General features: G+C 45.2%; 1 protein-coding gene across 1 annotated transcript in view; it reads left to right on the top strand.

Moving 5' to 3' along the window:
• Positions 1–950: 950 nt before the first annotated feature.
• SYT16 (synaptotagmin 16) overlaps positions 951–27,686 on the top strand; it is a 109,614-nt gene continuing 82,878 nt past the window's right edge. The window contains exon 1 of the mRNA XM_027716706.2: positions 951–1,005. Coding sequence (XP_027572507.1) covers positions 993–1,005 — 13 coding nt within the window. The 5' untranslated portion in view covers positions 951–992. The remainder of the gene's footprint in view (positions 1,006–27,686) is intronic.

Raw genomic sequence — 27,686 nt, 5'->3', positions numbered from 1 at the left:
GTAAGCCTTGGTGCTGTGACCACTTCCATGGGAAGCCTGTTCCAATACCCAACCACCCTCTGGGTGAAGAACCTTTTCTAATATCCAACCTAAACCTCCCCTGACAACTTCAGGCCATTCCCTTGGGTCCTGTCACTGGTCTCCACAGAGAAGAGATCAGTGCCTGCCCCTCCTCTTCCCGTCACGAGGAAGTTGTAACTGCAATGAGGTCTCCCCTCAGTCTCCTCCAGGCTGAACAGACCAAGTGCCCTCAGCTGCTCCTCATATGGCCTCCCCTCAAGGCCCTTCACCATCTTCATACCCCTTGGGTCAGTCTTTATGCTGCACCACAGTTTGACTGCAGTAGAAACATGCAAAGAAACGTTATCCTGCAACAGCTTGAGCTTTCTGTAACAGAGACCAAACTGCTGCTTCTTTAGCCATAGAAATGTAAACCTGGATATGGACAATAGTGGAGGATGTAAGGGCTGGCCATAACCCAACTGAGGGTTACTGGGGATGGGGAGAAACTTCTTTAGAAATGAGTTTTGCATGGCTGTTGAAAAGTGAGGTGGCAATTAAATCTGAGAGACGGGCTCCATGCAGCCCGCCGAGCAGGTGAGTTCCTGACGGAGGGCTGAGAGTTGTCAGTGCCCGTCCCAGCGAGGGTGCGGTTGCTACCTGCAGGGCAGTAAGGTCCCGGCGCCTTACTGAAAGGAGACGGCGCAAGATTTTGGAAGAGCGTGGCGAAGCTCTTACCCCTCCCAAGTCAGACTTGGGGGGGTGGGGGGTGAAACGTCGCAGAAATGCCCCGGGGAGAGGCAGCGCCGCTCCCTCCCGCAGCCCCGCGGGACCCCCGCGGCCGCGCCCGCTCCCCCCGCTGCCCGCGCCGGGCGGGGATGCGCCGTGCGGGGCCGGCGCGCACCCTCCGCGCTGCCGGCGGGGCCCGGGCCGCCCCCCCGCCCGCTCCGCCGCCGCCCCGGGCAGTGAGCGAGGGAGGCCGGGCCGCGGCCATGGCCACGGACGGTGAGTGCGGGGCGGGGGCGGCATCCCCGGGGAACGGAGGCTCGGACACCTGCCACGGGCCGCGCCCCGCGCCGGACCGGGATGCTGAGGGGAGAGGGATGCTGAGGGAAGCGGGATGCTGAAGGAAGCGGGATGCTGAGGGGAGAAGGAGGCTGAGGGAAGTGGGATGCTGAGGGGAGAAGGAGGCTGAGGGGAGAAGGAGGCTGAGGGAAGCGGGATGCTGAAGGAAGCGGGATGCTGAGGGGAGAAGGAGGCTGAAAGAAGCGGGATGCTGAAGGGAGCGGGATGCTGCGGGGAGAGGGATGCTGAAGGGAGTGGGATGCTGCGGGGAGAGGGGTGCTGAAGGGTGCTGAGCGCCGCGGGGGACGGCGGGGGAAACCGGGCCGCGCTCCAGTGGCCTGACCCCTGGGACCGGCGGGGACTCTCCGGCGGCAAAAGGAGGTTCGAGGGTCCCTGTCCTCCCCCGGGCCGGCAGCGGGCGGTGTCCCCTCGACCCCACCACCGGCGGGTCTCCCAGGGGATGGTGGCGTGGTGTGTTGCTCGTGTGCTCCACGCGGAAAGGATGGGTGCACATGGACATGGATTTCAGGGAGAATAAAGGAATAGGAAAGCCTACTTCTGAGATATTAATGGAGAACAAGTGTTCTTGTAACCATGGGAGACTTGTCTGGGTCTAGGAGCCTCAGAATTGTTGGGGTTTCTGACCATGCTATAATACAAATGACTTTAGGGATGATTGCATGCCGATTTTTGACTGATTGATTGATTGATTGATTGTTGTTTTGACTGATGGTGTTGTTGTCCCACCTTGGCTGAGCTCTTGGATGTGGCACTGGTGCTGCTGCATGGAGGCCAGGTATTTCCCTTAATATTTCAGATCACAGCACCAGCGAGTTAAAACCTGAATTGCTGCTGTAAGCCGAGGTCCTGAGAGTCTCCTCCTGATTTACTATAAAAATGACAACTTCGATACTTCTTGGAGATTGCCAGGTTGATTTTACTGTATCTTTTGCCAGGTTTTGGGAAAATAATCACATGAGTCTTTAAGACATGCATATAGCATCTCACGAACAAGTTCTCAGGAACAAAATTCTAGGCTTGAGCTTTTTATTAAAATGATTGGGCTGAATGGGGAGTCCAGTTCCTCTTTTCCTTTTGTCACTTAGTGACTTCGTTTGTGTTTACTGTTCATCATTTTCTTTCAAGGCTGTGTCCCCACTCATCTCAGGCTGATGGGTGGAGTTATGGATTCTCCACAATGTGGAATTGTTTGGTGCTTCAATGTGGCCTTAGGAGAATTAGGAACTAACCTGATTTGTTCAGAGTAATAGTACACGGTTACCTAGCAGAACCTGTCCTTTCATGAGTTACATCCTCAAAGCAGGGATCCACATCTATCAGTTGATTCCTCATCTGTTTGAAAATTACTGAATGTTTTGATTGATAAACAATAACCTGAAATAAAGAAGACTGGAGGGAAGCCTAATGTTAAAATGAGTAAGGTGGCATTCCTTGGACTTGGTGTACTTGTATTAAAGTCCACTCATATATATAAACTATGATTTTTACTGAAGTGGGAAAATCTGCGTTGTTCTTTTTAGCATTATATCCAACATACACCTCAGCAGATGCCAGTCTTTTCTGTACTTGCATGGAGCAGTGGACCATCGGCAGAACTGGGGTTTTTTCTTGACTGGGGAGCTTTGGGAGGAGCAGGGGCATCCTGATAGCTCAGGTAGTGTTATCTTCTGTCCTTGTGTCAGAGCTGTTCCTCATAGAAGGGCAAAAAAGCCAGAGACTCTCCCTCCCTCTGTGATTCTGGGCTGCCAGAAGAGGTGGCAGTGATGACTTAAGGTGATCAGAGATATGTGTTACAGCTGTCTGCTCTGATTTTTATTGCTAAATAATTCATTGCTCCTGTTGGCTTGAGGATAAAGTGAGGGAAGTTTGGTTTCCAGTAACTATGGCTTCAGCTCAATTGGAAATGAGTATGGCTTGGACACAGTTCAGGTCAGTGCTAAAGAGAACTGTGGATGATTTGAATACACTTCTAATGATTTTAATTACAGGCCTGGGAGCAGGCTGCCCCCTGTGCTGAGAGACAAACCAGAAGGGAAGAAGACTGGCCTGGGTGAACAGAGGGCTTTGGCTGGAACTCTGGGATAAAAAGAGAGATAAACCTTTGGAAGTAGGGACAGGCAACTCAAGAGGACTACAAGGATGTTTTGAGGTTATGTAAGGGGAAAATTAGAGGGGCTAAAACCCAATTAGAACTTAATCTGGCTACTGCTGTAAAAGACAGTAAATAACGTTTCTATAAATACACCAGCAAAAAAAAGGAGAGCTAAAGTCAATCTCCGTTCTCAATCCTCCATCCTTTGGGTGTGGGGAAAAATAATAAAAAATGTTGAAGAAAAGGCTGAAGTACTTAATTCCTTCTTTATTTCAGTCTTTACTAGTAAGATCAGTTGTTCTCAGGGTGCACATCCCCTGAGCTGCCTGACAGGGATGGGGAGCAGAATGAAGCCCCCATAATCCAAGGGGAAATAGTCAGCAACCTGCTACACCACTCAGACACACACAAGTCTCTGGGGCCAGATGAGATTACATCAAGGGTGATGAGGGAGCTGGTGGAAACGCTCACTGAGCCACTTTCCATCATTCACCTGCAGTTCTGGCTAACCCAGGAGGTCCCAGGTGACTGGAAGTCAGTAAATGTGATGCCCACCTACAAGAAGGGCTGGAAGGAGTATCTGGAAAACTACAGGCCTGTCAGTCTGACCTTGGTGTCAGGGAAGGTCATGGAGCAAATCACCTTGAGTGCCATCACATGGCACGTACAGGACAGCCAGTGTGGGTCTGACAGGCAGGCCGTGCTTAACTAACCTGATCTCCTTCTATGGCGAGGTGACCCACCTAGTAGATAAGGAAAAGGCTGTGGATGTTGTCTACCTGGACTTCTCTAAAACCTTTGACACCATTTCTCACAGCTTTCTTCTGGAGAAACTGTCAGTTCATGGCTTGGACAGGTGCACTCTTTGGTGGCTAAAAAACTCACTGGTTGGCTGGGCCCAGGGAGTGTTGGTGAATGGTACTGCAACCAGACGGCAGCTGGTCACAAGTGGTGTCCCACAGCATTCAGGACTGGGCCCAGTCCTGTTTAGTGTCTTTATTGATGATCTGGATGAGGGGATCAAGTGCACCCTCAGAAAGCTGGAGACAACATCAAGTTGGGTGGGTGTGTTGATCTACTGGAGGGCAGGAAGGCTCTGCAGAGGGATCTGGACAGGCTGGATCAATGAGTCGAGGCCAGTTGTATGGGATTCAACAAGGCCATGTGCCAGATCCTGCACCTGAGTCACAGCAACCCCACATGGTGCTACAGCCTGGGGGCAGAGTGGCTGAAAAGTGCCTGGCAGAAAAGGATGTGAGAGTGCTGGTCAACAGCAGCTGAATATGAGCCAGAGTGTGCCCAGGTGGCTAAGAGGGCCAAAGGCATCCTGGCCTGTATCAAAAATAGTGTGGCCATAAGGACCAGGGCAGTGACCATCCCTCTGTACTTGGCACTGACGAGGCCTAACCTTGAATCCTGGTTAGGACTGAATTCAGTTCTGAGCCCCTCATGACAAAAAAGACATTGAGGTGCTGGAGCATGTGCAGAGAAGGGAATGGAGCTGGGGAAGGGTCTGGAGCACGTCTGATTAGGAGCAGCTGAGGGACCTGAAGGGGGCTCATCTCAGAGAAAAGGAGGCTCAGGGGCGACCTTCTCACTCTCTACAGCTCCCTGACAGGAGGTTGTAGCCAGGTGGGGGGAAGTTTCTTCTCCCAGGTAACAAGTGAGAAGAAGAGGAAGTGGAAGAGGAAACAAGAGGAAATGTCAAGTTGTCTCACGAGAGGTTTAGACTGGATATTAGGAAAAATTTCATCACAGAAAGGGTTGTCAAGCCCTGGAACAGGCTGCCCAGGGCAGTGGTGGAGTCATCATCCCTGGAGGGATTTAAAAGATGTTGCACTTGGGGACGTGGTTTATTGGTGGGCTTGGCAGTGCTGGTTGGGCTTGATGATCTCAGAGGTCTTTTCCAATCTAAATGATTTTGATTCTATGGTATTGTCATAATATTAAGACCACCCCGTACATTTTAAAATCAAAAACCTCCCAAGAGAATATATTTAAAAGAGGAGACATACATGTGACTGTTTAAAGCAGTTTTTAAATACTGGAAATATATTGGCTTTCATTTGAAATTTCATTTCATTGTATCTTGGTTTTGGTTTTCCTCTCTTGTTTCATTTTGATGTAACATTGCTCAAATTCTTGCTAATAATAGACCTGCATCACATCTGGCTGTGTTAAAAGCAAATCTTTAAAAAAAAAATGCCTGCTTTGTGGAAAATATTGATTGCAATTGTATGTTGTTTTCCAAATATGTGAAACACTGCTACTTCTGTAAAGAGCTTGTGCTTGTGCTTATGCACCTGCCCCCATGAGAAAACATTCAGATACACAGTCAGACTTCAAAGTAAATTGGAGAACATTTTAAATCTGTTTCCTTTCTGTTTTGATTCAAGTGCAGGGTATTCTCCTGGGATGCTGCCTCTGAGGAGAGTTTGTTTTTTGCAAAGACAGGCAACTACATATGCCTTGGAGGAGAGGGTGGGGAGTGCTTCACTGAAGAACTGGAATGCAGTTGCAGAGGTGCAGGCAGCATTCCTTCTTTGACAAAAAAAAAGAGCTAAGGGGCCACTGGGCTTTTAAAAATAGAGGTTTGAAGACAAAAGTGAATTGCCAAACCAAACATTTTTGGGCTTGCAGGACACCTTAAGTCAAGTCTGCCCCTGGAGCCTTGTGCTGTAGCACTGATTTAATATGCTTAGGTCGCCATGAGGTGGGTCCCGTTCAGTGCAGACAGGCAATTATGGAGGAAGTCTTGTGAGTGTGGTGGTGTGGCTGTGGATGTGCAGGCCCCGTGCTGGAAGCGCTGCGGCAGCGATAGTGCTGTGAGCTGTGTCAGGGTTTGTGAAACGCAGCTCTGTGGCTTGCCTCTGCTCTAAGTAATGATGCCAGCACTTCCTGAGGGACCCATCTGCAGGAGTCTGTAATGTTTATTGCCTTCTTGGAGTGTTCTTTTAGTTCCTGCACACGTGGGAAACAAGTGTGTTCCATCTGGCCTGGTTAAGTCCTTCCATGGTGCTATTCAGCTGTAGAGACGACTCTTATGTAAATAGGAGTAGTCATAATTATCAGGGGAGAATATCTAAAACATCAAAGGCTTTATTTTGAAAAGCAACCTCTTATGTGCCTTAGGTATGTTGAGGTCATGACTGGAGGGTTTGAGTAGTCATTAAGGAGAGCTTTTGTTCACGTCCCATTTGTATGATCTATTGTTGATGGCTCTGGTTGTGCACTGAGAAAGTTTGATCAATTATTCAGCAAGGGCTTGAGTCTAATCTGTCTCGAAGCTGGGAAGCCACTGACTCTACAAACTGGTGCAGCCGGTTGCTATTTAGGTACTCAGACTTTGCACAGACTGTTCTTCATGTAGTTTTGGGAGGTGAATTCCCAACCAGAGGAGAACACAGTTATCAACCATATATCTGATGTGTGTATACCCGGCCTATGATGGTGGCTATAAACAAATCCAATTAGACATGTTTTAATTAGATGTGGATATACTGTGTTATCTGTGTTGTCTGGAGTGGAATTCTTGGATATCTTCCTTTTTATGTGTAAGATAGATTGATTTTGCTTTAGAGGGTTAAATGAGTGGGTAAACAGCTGGTTAAAATTGTAAATAGCAATGTTGTCTGTCAGCGGCTGCAGAACTTGGTTAAACCTATGAAAAGTGACCTTTGTGGCAGCCTTCTCAGTGGGTATGAGAAAGACAAAATGCCATTTGTGAAGTCCCAAGAAGAGCAGTTCACAGGAATCAAGACGGAAAGGACTAGGAGGGGAGTTGAAAGAGTAATGGTAAATTGCAAACTGCATAACCATGCAGATATTGTACAAAAACTAGGATGATTCCTCTCTGTGAAACCTCAGAGCAAGTTCTGAGACAAGTTATGTCCTCGTTTTAGGCCAAACAAAATTAGGAGCTGTGCTTTTAACCATGCTGAAGTTTCAGCTGATTCACAAGATGTACAACAAGAACGACTGGAAAGGGGCGCCAAGATCTGGTGTGAACAGAAAGATAAGCCTGGAGATCCATGCAGAACTCTGGATCATGAACAAAAAATTGAGACTGAGACGGGAAGGAAGGGAGAGAAGAAAGAACAGGTCTCCAGGGAAGCTCAGGGAGATGGGGAGGGCATAGAGGAGGATGGGAAGCCAAGAGGAGATATAATTTCAAGGACAAAGTGTGTGATTGCACCAGAACCAACTGACAGGTGGAGGAGGACGTAGACAGTGTTGGACAAAGACAGGGTATTGGAAGGGTATCACAGAGCCCTCTTTCCATATAAATCCACAAAATTACCCTTGTTCCTTCTTCTTGTGAGATCACAGCTGCCTTGAATGCCTGTGTGGAGCAGTTGGGTGGCATTTCTTCATTAACACAGTCCTGATTTCTGCCTTGGAATAACTTGTATGATGTTCCCTGGTGAAAGCTCCTCATGAGAGCAGTGCAGGGTCTCCAAGCAGCACTGGGGAAGAGCAAAGATGGAACGGGGCTGGTTTACTTTCTTCCTTTGGGTACCTTACACCATTCTGACCCCTCTGTTTCACAAGTACCTTTCATGTTTCTCTTGGCCCCCTCTCTTAGGAGGCCTTTAGGGCTGGGACTTTGTTGGATACCAGTTATAGAATGACAGAATGGTTTGGATTAGAGGGGGCCTTAAAGATCATCTAATTCCAACTCTCCTGCCATGGGCAGGGACATTTTCCACTAGACCAGTCCTTGCTCTGGTGCTGACTTTGGGACTGGCATTTTGTTTCCCCTCCCTGTTTACCTGCACTGTTCCTGTCATGAAATGTGTTATATATAAGCTAGATATTATTATTAGCCTTATTATTTTTATTGAGCTTTTATGTACAAATGTACAAAGATACCAGGTGCCTCCAAGGAGTGGGGGCCAGTCTTAATTAGCCTTCATTGACTTTGATAAGGTTTGAAATCATCTGGGAACTTGCAGATAGTGCTTATTCCTAGAGCTGGCAGACAGGTTTTAAGATCACTGTCATTCTTTAAAAATACAGGTTTGCAGATGCCAAAACTAGTTATTTTGGTCAAAACTGCAGTTTTGAAACACTTAAGCACTTCTTACAAAAATGTGGAAAATCAGAATGTGGTTTACATCTCAGAAGTGTTTAGAGAGCATATTCAGATAATGTATATAAATTTTAAGAAAATTGTCCTGAACATTTCCCATTGCATCATCCTGAGAACCAAATGCTTGCACAGTTGAAACAAAAATGTTCAGTGATTGAACCAAAACCCAGTAATTTTAACACAGATGTATCTTGCTGCAATTGAAAGAAGAGAGCTTTCTAAAAGAATTTATTGTTCTTTGGTGTGGTAATTTCTCTTTTCCTAAGCATTAATTCTTCAAGTGTGGGGAGAGGGTTTCTGCAGGTAGAAGGCATCTGCACAGTGCTGATTTCTGCTGGTAATGTGGATTTTATCAGAAGATAAGCATTTGGGCCACTGTTTAAAGGTAATTGTTGGGATCTTCAGATCGTGTTCTGCAGCAAAGGATTTATAATGTATTTATCAGACAACGGCAGGGGGTCATGAAGCATTGTCTGTTTTAGAGTGGGTATTTCTTCTCGTTTCCTAGTGGCTCTTTGGAACCAATATTTTCCATCAACAACTTTTGTTGAAAACACTTAAGAAGTTTTGTTGTCTGAAATCTGTTTTGCATAACATGCCATGGTTGTGCTTTGTGCTTAAAAACTTTGAGTCAACCCTGAAGAACGACACAATCACCATAAAAATCACACACAAAATGTTTCATGTGTGGGAGGGTTTTATCCTCTTTCTTGTTTTGCAGCACTTGAAATCTTCTGAACTTCTTTTCAGAGGAGAAGATGAAAGGAAAGAAAGCATTTTTTTTTCATTGCCACGAGGACTAGAAGGTTATTTGATATAGCAGCTGAGATTCTCACCTTGTAATTTACTTCAGATCTATGCATTTAAGTAAAATACCTACTGCTGTTTGATGAAGGTGTAGATTTTATTTGGTGAAATTGTTATAGTTGTGTTTAAATTAGTCCTAAAAAAACCATGCATGCTCCATGAAGCGTGTGTATAGTTACAAGTTATTTTATTTTCCATTTGCAAATTTGCAAATTTCCACTTTAGAATTTCGGTAGCACTGGCACTCAACTCTATCCACCAGTCCTCATGGGGATGATATAGCTGTGTGGGGAGCCCTGCTGAGAAATTGGTCCAGGAGGTTCTGGTGCTGTACTTCAAAGTAAGTGCTTGCTAAGGTTTCACTGGAGGTGTAATAGATGAGATGTACAAATGCTCACAGCATTTTGCAGCAGTGCTTTGGGGTTTGTTCTGCAGTTTGAATTACTTGATTTGCTACCTGCATTTCATATAACATTAGCAAATGTTCTCCCCCTTAACTTGGATTTTGTATGGTTGCACAGGGTGTATCACAGGCTTTTCAACAGAAGCAGAGTGCACTTCATGCTGAAGTCAAAAAACATTCCGTAAACAACTTAAGGTGTATTTCTATTACCATAATTTATGTTGGGAAGTTCTGCCATGTTTTTTAAGGCAGTCCACAGTGAGGGGTCCGACAGCCTGCACTCTATGCTATTCGTGATGCTGTGCATAAAGGTGGTCAACCTGCCTGGTTCCAAGAGCCATGTGCCAGTGTTGTCATGCAACTGAACCGTATGATGTGCATGTAATGTCATGGAGAACCTTAGTAAGGGACATTTCATGAGTGGGAAGATAGTAATCCCACCTTTCAGTTACAGTCTTGACTGTACCTGATGATCTCATTTTAGCCCAGATACTGGCAACCTCCCACCTTTTTCATTACCCAGGAACCCTGTAGCTGGCCACATTATCTGGTCTGTCCAAAATGGCAAAATGACCAAAGAGTTGTAATTTAGTAATGACAAATGGAAAGTGCTACCCTGAAGGAGGAGTCCTCAAACTGATGATTGTACTGGCCATGCTGGTACAACTCAATGTGTCCTGGTTTTGTGCTGCTCATGGATTTCCTCTTTGTCACTAGGGCATGCTGTTATGTATTCTGTGCTGTGGAAGTCAGAAGGGGCAAAGAAGGCAGGAGATGTGCTGTTCTCTGCCACACTGAAAGTTGTTTTAGGTGTGTCTGAATCACAGAATGGTTTGGGTTGGAAAAGACTTTGAAGATGGTCTTGTTCCAACTCTCTTGCCATGGGTAGGGACACCTTCCACTAGACCAGGTTGCTCAAAGCCCATCCAACACTTCCAGGGATGGGGTATGCACAGCTTCTCTGGGCGACTTATTCCAGTGCCTCACCACCCTCACAGTAAAGAATTTCTTCTTAATATCTCATCTAAATCTACTCTCTTTCAGTTTAAAGTCATCACCTCTTGTCCTGTCAAGAATTACATCCTTCAGGAGCACTTTCTCATATGGTGTTGCTCAGCAGCCCTCGCCTGCTGGGAGTCACTGAACGCCATTTATGAGTGTTCCTTGCCAAAACTGGTAGATTAATCATAGGCAGTCCGGGAGTTCTCGAGTTCTTTTGGAGCATTAAATCCATGACTAGATAGTTCCAGAGCTGAGGTAATGGAAAACTGGGAGTTGAGCTTGGCGTACTCACTTAAGAGTTGGAGACACTGAAGGAATGTTTCCTTCCCAGGCACTGCAGCAAGATCCATGATGAGCTCTTGCCAGACAATAAACAGAAGAGTCACACAGATCAGCCAGGTGTCTCCATGGGAAGCCTTGCAGTCAGCAGCCTGTGGGAATTGCTCTAAGTCAGTCAATCTAAAACGTGGAGTAGCATAGAGTGGAGATGTGCCCCTTTCTGACACTGGAAAGAGGAGCCTTCAGATTCCTGAACTGCTGCCCATGTTCTCAGTGTTTAGCATCAGGAACCACTGGAGCATGAGCAAGAAATCAAGATTGCCTTGTGTTAGGAAACTCTCTCATTAGTGCACCTTGGAGTTCACAATGGACTTGTGCTCCTTTGGTGCTTCTCTTTGGTCCATTGATCATTTAACTGGAGCAGCTTCAGCAGGATGTACTGAGAGTTAATTCCTCAGGATGATTCCACAGGCCAGGGCAGTGTGGATGCTGGGGCTCAGATCCTTCTAGGCAAAACCAGGACTTCCACTAGGGCTGTCCCGTCTTGTAGCCACGCAACTGTTGGGGGAAAGGTGTTGTCCACTTGATCTTACATGGTGCTTCATCTCTTTGGTAATAGATGAGCTCATCAGGAAACGTAGGCAGAAGTTCCTGTGCTGTGGGTTATGGGAAGGATTAGGTACAAAAGAGTTCTGCTGTTTTGGTTAATGCTGTCATGGTTTCTGTGAGCAGGTGGGTGCCCGGGGAATTTTATTGCAAAAAATGTCAGATCCCCTAGGATTAGGTGTCAAACGACTGATGATTTTGAGGAATGCAGTCTTGAATTTGGCACCTAAAAATAGCAGGTGCGTGGGACTTTGACACTGATTTTCTTTGAGAATCAACCATTTTCTGAGAACTTTAACTTTGGGATTCTGTTGGTGTTCAATTCTAGCATGTAAATATTCATTCACCAAATCTCACCCCAGGGCCTCCCTGTAGCATTTACTGTGTAACTTCAGCTAATCAGGTGACAATTGGTTACATGATGCATAATAGGGTGAGGAGTGTAAGGCCTGAACTTTACATGGCTTGCATGTAAAGTGTTTGTACCATGATAATCACAAGGTAGCAGTTGTCTTACCCTCTCTCTTTATTTTTCTTTTGAAACCCATTCCACTTGTTTTATAATTACTTGAGCTCATCGTGAACATAAAAATAGCTTGTCTATTTAAAGAGAACAGATGGTTTTTCTAATGATTTTTTCCTGAAGATTGAATGAATTGTGGTTGAGTCAGAAACTGCCAGCTCATAAACGTGTGTTTTGATTAGAGGAATACTTGATTAGGTTAATTGAGTGTGATTCAACGTGATGTACATTTGGCCAACTTAAAGCTTTCCAACTTCATCTGGGGTAGAGGTAACAGTATCTCAGTGTTTGCAATTCGCTCAGTGGTTCCCAAAAACATTGTCTAAGGAGTAATGAAACATTGAGGGGAGGCTACTGAATTAGTGTAGGAAACACAAGCCTTTGTAAAAAAAAAAAAAAAAAAAAAAAAAAAAAAAAAAAACCCCAATAAACCAAAAGCAGAAAACAAAAATCCCCCATGTTTTTAGAACAACATAAACAGGGAATCTATACTCATGACATATGCAGGCATAAAACTTGCACTTTATTATGCTATAAATAATTGTGCTAGTAATGGAATAAATTAGGTAGGAATAGAAACATTAGGTTGGAAAAGAGCTTTAAGGTCATTGAGTCCAACTTTAAACCTAATACTGCCCAGTCCACCACTGAACTGTGTCCACCCAGGTGCCGTGTTGTGCAAGGTGTGTGGTTTCCCAAGGAGCACACACCTGTTTGTCATTGTGTGGGTCTGAGAACAGAGGTGAGATTCAGTGTGAGATTAAGGAAACATAAAGGTGTGTGAAAGGCATCTGAGCCCTCACTGCAGTTAATGGACATCGAGGTAAGACAAGTCCACGAGGCCTGGGGAGTGACCCAGCTCTGAAGTAGACTCACAGTGAGCGCTCAGGTGAGTGGCTCTCTGAGCTCCCTGGCTGTACTGAGTGCTGATCCACTGGCTGTGATGGGAGCTGGGATGCCCAGTGCCCTCCTACCTGCAGGAGACTGGGTTTTAGTGTCTCCACCTTGAACTGAGGTTCGCCCTTGCTGTGACATCCATGTGCCAGCTGAGTGCCTGTAGCTCCAAGGAGCTGCCGCTGGAGATACAAAATTCAGCGTGTCCAGATACCTCTGGGGACATAGTTGCAGCAAAGAGAGTGTGGGTGAAGATGGACAAGCCAAAGGAATGTAACACTTGCAGAAGGACTGGGAAGCACTTAGAACACCAGGACATGTTTGTCCATTCACATCTTATTCCTGACAGTGAGGTTTTGTCATCACTACTAAACTGTAAGCTCCTTCCTGTTTCCACCCACGAGGCTTCAGATGAACATACCATGTTCAAATCCAAACCAAGAGACAGCTGAAGGCAGTCACGGGGACCCAGTCTGAAGGAGAGAGGCAGAGAGAAAATTGTAGAGTAAGTTTGCCTTTGGGAAGTCTCATGTCATGAGACGGAGCAGAGACTTGTTTACACTGAGCCTTGCTAAACTAAAGACTTCGGGGTTGTGTTTGTGACATCCAGGATAATGTGCCTTTTAGCAGATAAGTCAGATTTTCTGACTTCAATAGAAAAGGTGATATAAGATCCTCTGAGCAGGCCCAGTTGTCACACAAGGTGCTTTAGTTAGGCCATGGAGTGAGTTTAATGTGCTGTAATCTCTGTGCAAACTCAAACCTTGTGGGATAGAGTACAGCAGAGATGATGTGGAGCTTGGGAAAATAGACAAACTTCAGAGAATAACCCTAAACCCCCAACTTCTTGACTCTCTAATGATATTTGCTGGAGTCTAAGGGATCATGATGTCTCCTTGAGACCTCAGTCCTCTTCCAGACACTGGCACATAGCCAGAAAAACTCTTAAGAGCCATGTTCTGTTTCCTTATCTTCTGTGACTAGAAATGGGATGCACAAAGTGCAGTTCTTGATGTTCCCACTGTCATCCAGCAGTTGGTCTGGGCAGTGTCCGTAGATGCTTCATTTCCTATGACTGTATAAGACTGAATAACAAATTCAAAGCTCTTTGAGAGGGTCCTGGCAGCTCTGGTTTTGTAATTCTCAGCATGTCTTTTAGCAACCAGGCAGTCATTCTTTTCTTTCATTTCTTTTCCCCCAGAGCTCCTTATTCCTGCTCTACTTTCCCCATATGGATCACGAAGCTGAGACCTTCTTCTCCAGACCTGATCTCACTATTGCTTCTGTGATGCTGAGTGGGTCAGCAGGCCAGCTGCTAATGGACAGCAGGAGGCTGGCTCAACCACGTCTCTGTGTTCTTCCAAGGGTACTTTGTGTGTGTGCACCTTCAGGCACAGATCTGTTACGTATTTGAAATGAATCATCTCCCACAGCAGTTTGATGTGGGCAGCGACAAATCAAACAAAACAGGTTCTATCCTTATTTCATCCCCTTTTTGTGAGCAAAATTGTGTATTTCAAAACAGTGAGGTAGATATCACTTGTTGGCACAGTACACGGGCTGCTCGGGTGCATAACTAATAGGGGTGAAGCAAGAGGTCTGGGATGATGCGTAGAAGATGTTCCACCAATCCCAGTGCACAGGGATGAAATGTATCAGCCCACCTCCTGCTACAAGGGCAATGTAAATGTGTCCATATAGTTGTTGGAACGTAACACTGATGGAAGATGCTGTAGTTTTGGTATTTTAGGGCTAAGGTGTGTCTTCCATCCTCTCCTTGGGGAAGAACAGTACTGGTTAGCCCACATGAAGGTGGATATGTATGTATGGTAGTGAGCTGTGTTGGAGGATCTTTCATTATGAATTTGAGAGAAAGGAACTAAAACCAACTTAAAATCAAATCAAAGCACTCATAGGAGCAATATCCATCTTTCTCTAGCACTACATGAAGTTTCAATGCAGCAGGTCCGAGTGCAGCAATTTTCCATCTTGAAAGGAGCCAGGTAGATTCTTCATCCTGTGATCTGAGTTACAGGAATAGTGGCTCTTGGGAAAGAAGCAAGCAAGAGAAAAATACAATATTTATTTTTCTCTTTGCTAGCATCTTTATTTCTGTAGAAGATAGAGATACTGATGTTGAAAGTCCTTCCTAAAATGCAATACCTTATTCATAGATGTGCCTTTATAAATAGTGTTGTGGTCAGGTGAGATACTGTCAAAGTAACACGACAACCACTTGAAGAGTCTGAATTTGAGTTCTTGTCTTAATTATTGGCCATGCATCATATCTGGTAGACAGCACTCCCCTCTGTGGTTTCCTTATAGCCAATTTTGTAAGAATTTGTGTCTAGATGCTGGAATGAGAAAGTGAGAGAGGCTCTAGAGGGCAGTGCAGCATCCCTGTGATGGGAGTGCCTTCAGGGTTCTTTCACAGGAATCTTACTCTGCAGAATGATTGCTTAAAATAGTTAAAAATAATAAAGAATTAAGTAGAAGTTTTCTGTTATTTCACAACAAGTTTTGACTGGTGAAAATCTTTTGTACTAAGAAAACTTGGCCTTCTTTTTGGAGGAGCTTTGGGCATTAGATTGGTGTACTCGTGTTGAAAAGGTTTTAATATCTTGAAAAAACTTTTACGATATTTGTGTATGATTTAAGGAAACAAACAAACCAAAACTCACCCTTCCTGTTCATCCAGCAGAGTCCACAAAAGAACCACTCGTTTGCGCACTGTTTCCCCCCTCCTCCAGGACACTCTTATAATGTAACATATCCTCTGACTGGAGGTGCTCCTGTTTCCCTTGTAGAGAGATAAATCAATAAATCATTGTGTCAGCAGAGCACAGCTTGAAGCAAAATTTCCCCGTGCTGGAAGGTTTTGAATTAATTTTAGGTGGGAGCTCAGATGTGCCATACACACACGTCTACTGATAATGTTGCAGGGCAGCATTCAGACTGACAGGGTGGTGATTCAGTGTGTCAACCTGCTCTTCAGGGTGTCGAGCCACAACCTGGAGGCTGCCTGTGCTGTCAGAAGGGGTCGGTAGCTCCTTGCTACCCAACAAACAGCTTATGTGCAGCTGGCTGATTATCTAATGAGCATTTGGCGTGGGTTTTTGCTTTATGAGAGAGTTCAAGTCTCCCGTCTGTGACCTTACACATCTCCGTAAAGTGAACCAAACCCCAGATCTGCAGAGCCTGTTGTCCTCTGAGCAGTTGCTTGCTGCGAGTAAAGTTGAGGAATTGCACTCAGATGCCTCCACTTCTCTTTGGAAAGGTGCACGTGCCTGTGCATATGTGCACACATGCGCTCACTTATCTCCAAGGGTGTTCTGAAGGGGGTGTTTGGCTTGCGAGACCCTCTTCCCCTGGCAGCTCTGAAGCAATTAACAGGCACATAAAGTAACATCTGCTGTTTACAGCCATCAGTCGTGGGTGGCTTTGTCTTTGCTGTCCTTCCAGAGGAAGGTGCACACAGTGGCGGTGTGCACAGTCAGGAGGTTGTTCACATTGCCCCCATTCACATCACCTTCAGTGATGGGCATTGAGGAATCAGTGCTGAAATCCAAGAGAGAGATGCTTGAGCAAGGATTGTGCTACCAACACCCCTCTGTAAGCCAGTGCATGACAGATTTCTATTAACTTTCACAGTAGCAATGCTTCTTCCAAATTAAAATTGACTGCCTTTCACAGCAGGAAAGAGAAGATTACCCCAAATAGTTGCTCTGGGTGCATGCAAAATTCTGTATGTGGGCTCAGCATTTAACAGCTCATACTTTTGAAAGATATATTTGTTTGTTTTCGAAGTAGAGTAGATCTTGTTCATCTGTGCAAATTAGAGATGATGATAGGAGAGGAGAGCTGGGCATAACAGAGACAGGACTTTACATAACCGAGGTGAAAAAATAAGATACAACATGCTCTCATTTCAACCTGACAGAAGGAAAATTGCTTATACATACTTCCATAATAATATTTTTTTTTTAAATAAAGCAGTGTTTCCCCTCTCACTTCTATCTGCTTTCTTTATTTCTTCAGTTCTGCCTTTAAAAAAAAAAGTATTTGAGCCTATAAATGCCACATTTCTGCCATGACTTATTTCTCTTGTTGCATCAATACCCACTTGCCCTCTCTCCAGTTTTTGGAAGCTACTAGTGCCTTAAGGCTGGAAGCATCTTGTTGCAAAAGGGGGCTGTTATAGTGGAGGGATCACAGACTATTTAAGGGGGCTCTCCTGCTCCTCTGGCCTTCAAAGGGCCATGCAGTGTCAACAGAGAGTGGCCAGAGCAGAAGCCTTGGCTCCAGCCACCAGGTGATGAGGTGTCTCTGGCCCTGAGCTCCTGCTGTGAAGAGCAGGTGTGCAGCATTTGGATTGATTCACCCCCCCCAGGATGTGTGGAGCATTTTTCAGGGCTGCTGGTGGTGTTGTTTGTCCAGGTGAATTGAACAAACTGCCTGTCAGACCACCCTGGTTTTCAGACACCAAAACGTAGCATTGTCTGGTACCTATTGGTACCAGACTTTGTAGATCAGATCGACTGCTGCCTGATGAACGTTGCATAGGTATTACTGTAGTAGAGTCTGCTGTTAATTTATGTTTGAACCAATTAATTTCCCTATGTGTTTCCTAATTAAATAAGGTATCACTGTAAAGTGGATTAACAGAATGATGCCAAATCCCTGTCTACACAGTCGGCTTCCGAATGAGCCTTTTTATTTCCTATATGGTGTAAAACTGAGCCGTGTGTACTGTCTTACTTGATTTAGATTAAAGAGTATGAAATCAGCTTAATTTCATACTGTTATTACTTAAGGCTGCTTTGATTTTTGAAGAAGAGAGATAGCCAAAGGGCTTAATGTCATTGAACTGATATGCTGCAAGTTCTTGTCTTCGGCATTTCTTTTGTGTGCACACTCTGACAACCTCTTTAAAATAAGGGACTTCTTTTCTGTACACACTGCTTGGTGTTCTCACACAGTTCCTTTGACTGCCTGATGCTCCAGGTGTTCAGAAGTGGATTAATAATGGGGGGGGGGATTTTTTTTTCCTAAAATTTGAGAGTCAAAATATGGTTGTCAGTTTTTAAACACAGTGATGTTTTTTATTTCCCCTTTTCCTCTGTGTGATTTGGTCTCCTATTAATGGGGGTGATCTGTAGTGAACTTGGCTGAATTTTGCCTGTTTTGACAACAAGAGATAAAAACCCCAACACCCTCTAAGGAAAAGTTCAGAATCTTAAAATAGATTCAGTATAAGCAGTGCCTGGGCACACAAAAAAGTTAATTGTTCTACTAATGAGAGATAGTTCTGCTTCACTCAGCTGGGTCAGTTGGGAACTTAGAGAATCATAGATGATGACTCTGGGCCCTAAAGCTTCTGCTGATGTCACTGCTTTTGTAATTTTTGCTCTTGCAACCAGCAGAGAGAATGATGACCATTTGGAGTTTAATCTTCTCTCTCTTTGTATAGTCTTATTAAAGGTGTGCTCATGGCTTACAGGCTGGGTCTGATGTAACCATCACAGCTCCCCAACTTCACTGGAATTAGGTTCTACACTGCAAGATCTTACCCAGGTTTTAAAACAAAATGCAATTCGCTTGAGCTAATTGTGAGGGCTGTTCCTCAGCTGCTGGGGCTACAGGAATGTGTCAGCTTCAGATAAAATCTGGACAAACCCCTGAAATGGAAAGGTGAAGCTGACAGCAGCGCTAGGGAAGGTGCAGCACTCTCCTGTGTGGTTTTGTTCAACACACTTGTTCCTCAAATGATGCTGCCTATTTTAGTGCTGAGTGAAACTCTTTTCTCTCTTATTTGTGAGGAAACAAGCATCAAGTCATGTGGCAGACGAGCACATCCATGTGGCAGGAAAATTCCTTTTCATGGCTGAGCTGGTGACACGGGAGAGAGAGAGAGAGAGAATGTGATGCTGAGGCTGGGAAGACTGGTCCTTGGGTAGTGGGTCCTTTTCCAGGGAGCACAGACTCCTCGGTGCTCTGCTGGGATGGTGTGAATTGCTGTTGCTACAAGTAGAAAGTGCAAGACAGGGACTGGCGGGCGTCATGAAACATAAATCATTCGGAGACCTGACAAGTGTGTTGCAGTTTTGCCAAGATAAAAGGGCTGGTTCCTGGCTCATCCCCTGAACCTGTCTGCCAGGAGCATGGAGTATGGGAGCCACAGGGGATCGTGGTGTGGTCTAGACAATTGCTATAACAGGAGCTTGCAGGTAGTTCAGTGTGTGCCTGCCCTGCAGTTTAATGTAGTCATTGCTAGCCTGGTGTGTGGGAGTGGGAAGAGACAGAAGGACCAGCCTGGCACACTGGCAGAAGGTGGATGTAGGACCCATCCTTGAAGCACTGGCAGACATAGAGAGATAATGAAGTTTTCCAGTCTGTCCCTGGGGCTCCAGGGGGAAGCATGACTGCAGTGGTTAGAAGTAAGATCTGTCTATCCAGCATCTTGTCTGTGGCAGCAAGCGGTGTCTGGTAGGAGCACAGAAGCAGGACTGGCATGAGAGCTGCTTCTCTTTTCATGATTTCTCCCAGCTTTCACAATTTGCAGTTCAGGTCCCATCCCCAGCCAAGGGATGGGTGTATCTACTGCAAACTTCAGGCAGGCAAGGTCACACAGCTTTCCTGTAAATGGCAGGCATGTGCAAAGTGTAATGGATAATTCCATGATGTCAACGACCAAAAGCAAACGTCTCGCAGGGTGTAATTGGTTTCTCTATAGTGTCAAGTGCTTTTATGTGTTCAGCATAAATATCTTTGCATTGATTGGGAGAAGGAGATAAAAATCGATGATTTACAGCACTGAAGTGCTTAGAACATGACATTAAAATGACTCTGGGAGACTTATCTCATAGGGGACGTGGTAAATACTCAAGAGGTAGAGGAAATGAAGAGACTCTTCCCAAGTCCTGAACCCAAGCAATAAATTTAATAGAGCCTGTGTTTCTCTGCCTAATGGATTTTAATACTGACTCTCCTTTTGTAGAATTACTCTCTTTTTTTGTTGTTTAGTTGTGGTTATTTGTCACTCCTATTTGTCCAGGTGTTTAGGACCCCAGGCTAAGCAGAGACATTATTGTTTTGTGAGGAAACTCTCTGGCTTGAGCAAACTGGGAACCAAATCCTATTTTGGCTGGCTTTGTACACTAAGCAGTAGGAGGGTGTCTTGACCTGTGAGTGCTGAGGAGCACAGATAGTCATAGAAAATAAAGCCGGATAGGGCCATAGGTCCATTCCCTTGCCCCACATCCAGATGTACAGTATCTAACTCACTCCTGACAGGTTTTCTTGCTGCAATTTAAGCCTTGTATCTAATCGATATAGAGATCAGATAATCCCCTTTCTATCCATAGTGATTTTTTATTTCCCCTTTCTTTATATCTCCTTGTGTATCATGTTTTCCACATCTCTTTGTGTGTGTGGTTTTTCTAATGGGCATTTAACTCAGTCCCTTTCTTTACTCCCAGTAAGCTACCAGACACTGCAGTATGCAGCAGTACTGAGAAAAGAGGAAGAATTGCTTCTTGTGCCTCATGCAGGGATGGTCACAGCTCCATACGGCCAAAGGCAAAGGCAACCAACTGTATGGGATGGCCCCATGCAAAATTTCACCTCAGTGGAAGAGGAAGAATGTGCAGCCCAGCAGTGTCAGCTGGACATGGCACTGGTGTTCCTCGGCTGTCAGTGGCACTGTAGTTGCAGGGGAATCTTTATGGGTGAAAGGGCAGGATTCCAGAGAAGCTTACAGGCTTTTCTGTGCTGCCCTGCAAACTAATCCTCGGCAAGAATACTTAGCTGGGCATTTCTGCCAGGGCAAGACTGCCTCCACTACTTGTGCAAACTGGCTTGAAGGCAGCTGAACTCTCTGCTGCATCACCTGATGCAGTGCCCCACGTGAAGCAGACAGACAGCAGGGCAACCTCTTGATCCTCTCTTGCAGAGATTGTTCCACATCAGGCCAGGCTTCCCTTGTTAGAGCTCTGCTGCAGCTGAAGGCTCTTGCCTAGAAGAGTGCTTGATTCCCAGTACTGCCCCAAGACTAATGTTTTCACTCTACACAAGAGGCTCCCAATTCTGTTGCAAGTATAATCATCTTGAGGATTATCTGGTTTTTTATGGTGATGCTTTCACATCCACCTCTTTTTCATATGAGTGAGTTTGATTCCTCTAGGGCTTGAGAATTAGACTCGATGTTTTTTGATGGAGGTATTATACAGCATTTTTGTATTAATCAGGAAAATCCTAAATGCCTTTCATTGCTGGCAGCAACGTGTGTGATGAGCTGTTCCCAGGAGAGGATAAATGCTCTGAGCTTCCTGAGGACTTGCAGCCCCTTGTCTGAGAATCTCAACTTGAGTTTGGGCTTTAAAGTAGAAGAAAAAATGGCAAATTTAGGATGAAGGATTCCAGATTTGCCCGGAGCAGGAGGCCACACGATGAAGTATGCAAATGGATTGCTGGTCTGTTTATTTGAAAGTCAGATGCTGTGTGCTTGCATTTATGTGAGGAGTACAAAGCAGGATGTCCCTGAAATCTTATACTGTCATTGTGCCTCAATATTAACAAAAGACAGCATAGAGCTTTACTCTGTTCTTGAAATATCTGGAAGTAACAAGGGCAGAAAACCACCTGAAGGGAATTGTCAATGATATTTTTAAGAATTTGCACTATGATTGCATGCAGCTACCTGCAGACACAAGCTAAAATGTCAGCTAGACCTAGTGTCACTTTCTTCCTCAAATCCAAAACGAGGAAGGAAAAACTGTTTGCTCAGGACTTTCTGCCTCTTCAGTGCACAGGCCTAGTTTGACTTTGGCTGCCTGCTTTAATTGCTGTTTAATGAAAAAGCTGTAAAAAACCTGTGGAACAGCCAGTAAATCAGTAACATATAAGGAAAATTTAAAAAGCATGTGTGTTCCTGAAGTGACATGAGAACAACAGGAGATGTGGTCACCTGAGATCTTCTGACCTTTTTTCCTCAAAATCTCTGCAGGAGCTCCTGTTTTTCCACCTGGCTGTTGTCAGAATCGATGATTTCTGTCTCGCCATCTCCTCAGCCATGGCTGCCTTTGAATCCAGTCCAGCCCAGCTCCTCTGCCAGGCAGACTGGTGTGGGTGGTGCTGACTGTACACTATCCAGCACCGCCAGTAAACTGCTGCCCTAGGGTGAGGCCAAGAGTACTAAAGTTTTTAAGGAACAAGTTAAGTCTACTGCTGAACTGAGCATAGAAACATGATGTGAACTGAAATAATTAACACTGCTTTGATCACAGAAATACAGATTGTTTTGTCTAAGGCTTTATACAGAGTTCCAGGAAAGAGTGAAAGGTGTTAATGATACCTCTTCATTAATCTAATCCTTCAGATTGGCAAATTAGCTCCTGGTTTCTGTCCCTACCACCAGTGCTGGTGTGTGGTCTGAGTTCTACCCCTTCCCCATTGTGCCTGCAAGCTCCCCTGCACACAGGCAGAGGAAGGTGCTACAAGGGACTCCATGTAACACCCACACCTGTGGTTATCATTTTAGCAAAATTGAGTTTATTTAAAGTATTTGCATTCATTTGTCACAGAACTGGTAAGTGAAGTGAATCAGGATGACTGGATTAGTTGTGTTGACTTGTCTATATCACCAAAACTATGAAAGATGCAAGGGCAAAAACAATTTTGAACAAACCATTGATAATGCCTTTTGTTAAGTGATTAAATCTATTTTTCTCCTTCCTCAGTGCTGCTTCTCTTCCCGTGCCTTTCCCATTGCTACCTTGTGGTTTGGCAAAGAGTGATGCTGGATCACTGGGTGGAATAAATTTATGACAGTCTGGTAAGGTTGCCACTGGTGAGGTAAAATCAGGCAATAATGACCTTGTTCTGCATGGGCATCTGGCATGCCAGGAGCTATCCCAGCCTGCTCTGTTTAGCCATTGCTTGTTTTACACTTGGATTGCCAAATGCCAGTCCAGTTTATGAACATGTGTGCTGAGTCCACATGTTAATTATCAGGCCAAGGGATGATCATACAGGACCATGGCACTGACGGGCTGCAGGTGTCATCCAAAGGCAGCCAAACCCCATGTTCTGTCTACTCCCATCCCAGACAGTTCAAGACTAGGAAGGTGATGGCTGTGCCTGCAGCTGAAAGGTCATTTTGACTATTAGGAAAAGTGTAGATGTGTGATGCTACTGAGGGACAAGCAGATGCCTTCTGCCCAGTGTCCAAGTACAGATCCTTGGCAGGAGGAGTGGTGTGGGCTCTGCAGTGCTCCAGGCTGTTGCAGTCTGCTCTGGGAATGTACAGGGCCTGCTGATGTTATTGGGGTTGCTGTAGGTGTCAACATGTCCCCTTGGCAAGCCTGCCTGTTTTGTGCCACCCTGGCCTGGGGAACAATTCCTACCTGATCTGACCAGTAATCTGGTGTGTCACTGCTGTAGCAGCTCCTGGGGACCACTGGGAAAATGTGGGTTTGGCTCTGTGGAGTGGAGCAAGAGGGGACATACTGGTTCCTCCTTTTCTGCCCCATCAAGGGAGCTGGAAGGCCCATTTCTGGAGAATGCTTTGGCCATTTTATGGAGGGGTGTGTGCATTGGGTTGACTCGTGTGTATTTGATTTAATGGGGAGAGAGGAAGAAATTCTTCTTTATCCTATACTCCATTTTTATTCTTGCCTGTCTGTCATCATCTGCTGCTCACTCCTCATGTCTTTTGCAAGGCTGGGGCAAACCAAAAGCATGGTAGTGCTTTCCCTTCTCCCTCTCCTGCATGCCCTTGTAAGAGCCCCAGAGAGGGAGAATCACTGTGCAAGCACACAGCACTGACTGGGAACATCTGTTCAAGCAAAAGAATAAGCAGAAATAATAATTTTTGCAAAGCTGGTGAGGGTTTGAGAGAACAGGAGTGATGGATGAGGACTCTGCCATCCACGCCCAAGTGGTGGGCTGTGTGTGGGGTTGTGCACCGGGGTGTGGCTGCCCCAGGCAGAGCAGCTCCAGCAGCAGCAGGCAGGGCAGGAAGCATTCCCTGTGGGGACAGCAATCCTGGCTGTCTTTGCAGACCTGTCGGGAAAGCGGGGGAGGAAGCGGAACCAGCGTCTGTCCCGGTTGGCTGCCAGCACCTGCCAAGGGCAGAGGCAGCACAGATGCTGCTGGTTGAGGGCATCTGCCTTGGAAGGACACAGAGATCCTGTGCAGGGAGTCAGCAACCACTGAGCCTGTCTGGAGGAAATGAGGTTAGCAGAAACAGAAGTTTCTACAGCATGCCTACCAAGTGACGGCTCAAGTTGGCCCAGGATGTTGGAAACCACTTTTTAGCCTGGGCACTTCTCCATCTCCATCCAATCTGTGCAGAAACCCACCATGCTAAAGAGCAGGAATGTGACTTTCCCTGGACCTGTCTTGTAGAAGGTAAAGCACCATATGGAAGCTGATGGCTCAACCTGACTGCAAAAAGTAGGGACGAGGAAACATGAGGCCCACATCTTTAGAGATAAAGAAGGGTGTGTGGGTGCCATTTCCTCAGCAAATGAAGCTGCTACAATGTCTGATCTATCTGTGGGTTTTGTCTCTCTTCAGCAGCACTTCTGCTATAGGGACAGTTGTGAAGAACTTTTTCTCCATAATAGACTTTCAAGGGAGATCAGATATGAGATCAGTGTGGGGTTTTTTCTTGTTAAGTTCATATTTTGTCAACACATGCTGATTGTTTCAGATTTGATCTTTTTGATTTTGTCCATGAGATTTCTGTTTTGAACTCTGGCAGTGCATTCCTGATAAATCCTTGGGTTTTTCTATTTCTATTTTTTAAATTTTCATCATTCTCTCTTCTTTCCTGCTTAATGTTTTATAGTAATCACCCCTCCTATTTTGCAGTACCTAAATTTGAGGCTCTTTAGCTATTTAACGTAGAAAGTTTTCTGCAGGTAGGAATCCATGGGAAGCACTGGCACTTAGAAGGTACAAAAATTGAGTGTCAAGGAGGACAGACAGAAATTAAAATGCTTTTAAGTCTGGAGAACTCGAAAATGTTTCTTCCCTCTCTAGATATCTTTCTATCATTTGCAAGATTGTGGTAATCGAACCATGGAAGGTAGCTGTGAACACAGCAAATAGGTGGTCATCACTTTTTGTACTCTTGCAATTCAGAATGACAATCCACATCATTAAAACTCAGTGCATGTGTACTTGATATTAAATAAATTGGATAGCTCTGAGATTGCTTATTTCTTCCAGGGATACAAGGATGAATTGAGCCAAAGCAGTTTGCAGCCCAGTGTGTCTCAGCTCAAGGCTGCTAATGACGCACCCTAGAAACACAGAGCATCAGCAAGTCCTTTGTACTTTGCTAATATTTTTCCTGCAGTAACACGAGAGCAATTACAGCTTGGAAGGATGGAAGTTGGAAGGCTGGAGAAGATGAAAAAATTCAAAGGGAAAAACAGGACTTCATGAAGTGAAGGCAGGGAGTGTATGTGGGTGGGTGAGGGAGCAAGCATCTGTAAATAGTTGGCACTCACAGCTGCTTTTGAAATGTATGGGAATCTGGAAAGAGAGAGGTGGAACAACTGCAAGTGTGTGTATGGTTTATGGAAAGGAGAGAGCAATGTGCAGCTTGTGAGGGAAGGAGCAAAATAGCAGAGCTAAGCAGGAATCCATGGAAGGGGTGAGAGAAAGTGGAGCAAAACCAGAGTGAATTTGGGGAAGAAAGAGGAAAATTCAAAGAGATTTTCCAGAATGGATATAAACTGTAGTGCAAATGATGTAAGATTCACTGTCTTGCCAGTGACTGCCAGGGAGAGGAAATTGCCATTGCTGCCTGCCTGTCAGTCCAGCCTGTCCTCCCTCCCCCTCTTTTATCTTTTGATTTATCGCAATAAGAAATTGGCCTTCCTAAGAGCAGGTCATGAGACTCAGCCGAGGGATTAAAGCCAAGTGTCTGACCTCTGAGCATATTGTAATGCTTGTGAGCTGTTGACTCATCGTCTGTATTGGCAGGTTGATGGATTCCTAACTAGGTTGTTAGTGGCATCTCAGTGTTGCTGCCTGAGATGTGCCTTTTGTATTTAAACTCTGACTTAAGAGAAACAAGTTCATTTCAGGCTCTTTGTGTTTCTCTCCTCCTCCTTTTCGCAGCTTTTACTTCTTTAAATGTAGACTTCTTTTGACAGATCATCTCCATGGTAACTAACAGGACCGGGCTGCCTACAGAAATTGTAGTAATAAAGTGGTTGGTTTTTACACATGATGAAAAGATGATGAAGCACAATGATAGGTGATAAAGACACAGGTAATTGCTCTAGAATAATATTGCTGCCAAGAAGATGACTGAACTCCCACACAGAAGATGAACAGATGGTGTATTTATTGAAATTCATAGGCTGAGGGAAGAAAAATGTAATTGATGGCTGTGTAGGTTTTGTTTCAGTTTACTATGTGCTGAGCAGAGCCAGGAGCGCGGCGTGCCGGCAGGTGGAGCCCGTGTGCAGAGTGTTTTCTCACTGGAGATCAGAATTCCAATCAGAGCCATAAAAGCAGCAGAACCACTAATTGCTCTGATGCATTTCACTGTTTTAGATCTGTCACACAGCCCCGGTCTATTTTAGAAAGGGTGTAACACTTTTGTAAGAGCAATAGCAGTGGTGGTAAGTTACCAGGAACGTAGAGGTAGAATGTGGAAAAGTGAACATTTGCAAAACTTCTGCTCAGTGCAAGTTTTCCAAGATCAGGTGTGTGTCTGTGTTAGTAAATGGCAGCTGTGGCTTGTTTGTTAACCTGGTGGCTGGAGACTGTCTTCTGGTATGGCAGGTATGTTGTGCAGAATTCATTAGAAGGCAAGGGCAGGGTGTTTTCTTCAGTTGCTCTCTCTGTGTTTTCAAGTATAAGAAAAAACTGGTCAATTTGGTGTTGAAGATTTAGTAGAAATGTTGACTGTCTGAGTATGGCAGTGCTATGGATCAAGTTTGAACGATCCCCAACATAAGAAAGACGTTGACCTGTTGGAAGAAGTCCAGAGGAGGCCACAAAGTTGATCACAGGGCTGGAACACCTCTGCTATGAAAACAGGCTGAGAGAGTGGGAGCTGTTCAGTCTGGAGAAGAGAAGGCTCTGGAGAGACCTTAGAGCATCTTCGAGTACCTAAGGGGGATACAAGAAGGCTGGAGAAGGACTTTTCACAAGGGCATGGAGTGAAAGGACAAAGGGGAATGGATTTTAACAGAAGGAGAGTAGGTTTAGATTAAATATTAGGAAGAAATTCTTTACTATATGGGTGGTGAGGCACTGGTACAGGTTTTCCAGAGAACTTGTGGACTCCCCATCCCTGGAAGTGTTCAAGACCAGACTGGATGGGGCTGTGAGTAACCTGGTCTAATGGAAGAAGGGATGCAACTACATGATCCTTAAGTTCCCTTCCAATCCAACCCATTCTATGATTCTATGACTATGTTGCTGCCTTGGGGTGTGTTGCAGTGGTCCTGAGTGTGGAGTGCTGTGGTATCCCCTGTCACTGGGATTAGTGCTTTCAGGTTCCCAAAAAGATCTCTTCAGTGATGCCAGAGAAACATAAATATCCATGGGAATCAGTCTCTGAAAGGTCTTTCTCTGAGAGGTACAAATAACCCTATTTACAACAAGAAGTGACAGCTCTGGAGCATAAAGTTTTTTCTGTATGCATAACAAATGCTTACTGCTGGGAGAAGCACTGTTGGGAGGAACTGGTTGAGCTGAAGTGCTGGTGGCAGATTGCTGCCTTTCCTGAGGCTCCTCTGTGTTCAGCAGCTTTAGCATCCCTGTTGTACCCCTGCTGACTCCCATAGTATTGTGATTTATTGGTGATAATGTCTGGGTGCTGTTTAGTACATCTCATGACTCTCTCTCTGCAGTCTGGTGCTACTTTATTGAT

This window comes from Pipra filicauda, unplaced genomic scaffold (genome assembly GCF_003945595.2).
Source record: "Pipra filicauda isolate LSUMZ 115617 unplaced genomic scaffold, ASM394559v2 scaffold151_size3305965_pilon, whole genome shotgun sequence".
Lineage (NCBI taxonomy): Eukaryota > Metazoa > Chordata > Aves > Passeriformes > Pipridae > Pipra > Pipra filicauda.
Note: the sequence above shows the minus strand (reverse complement) of the source record. Positions and strands in the feature narration are given on the sequence as shown.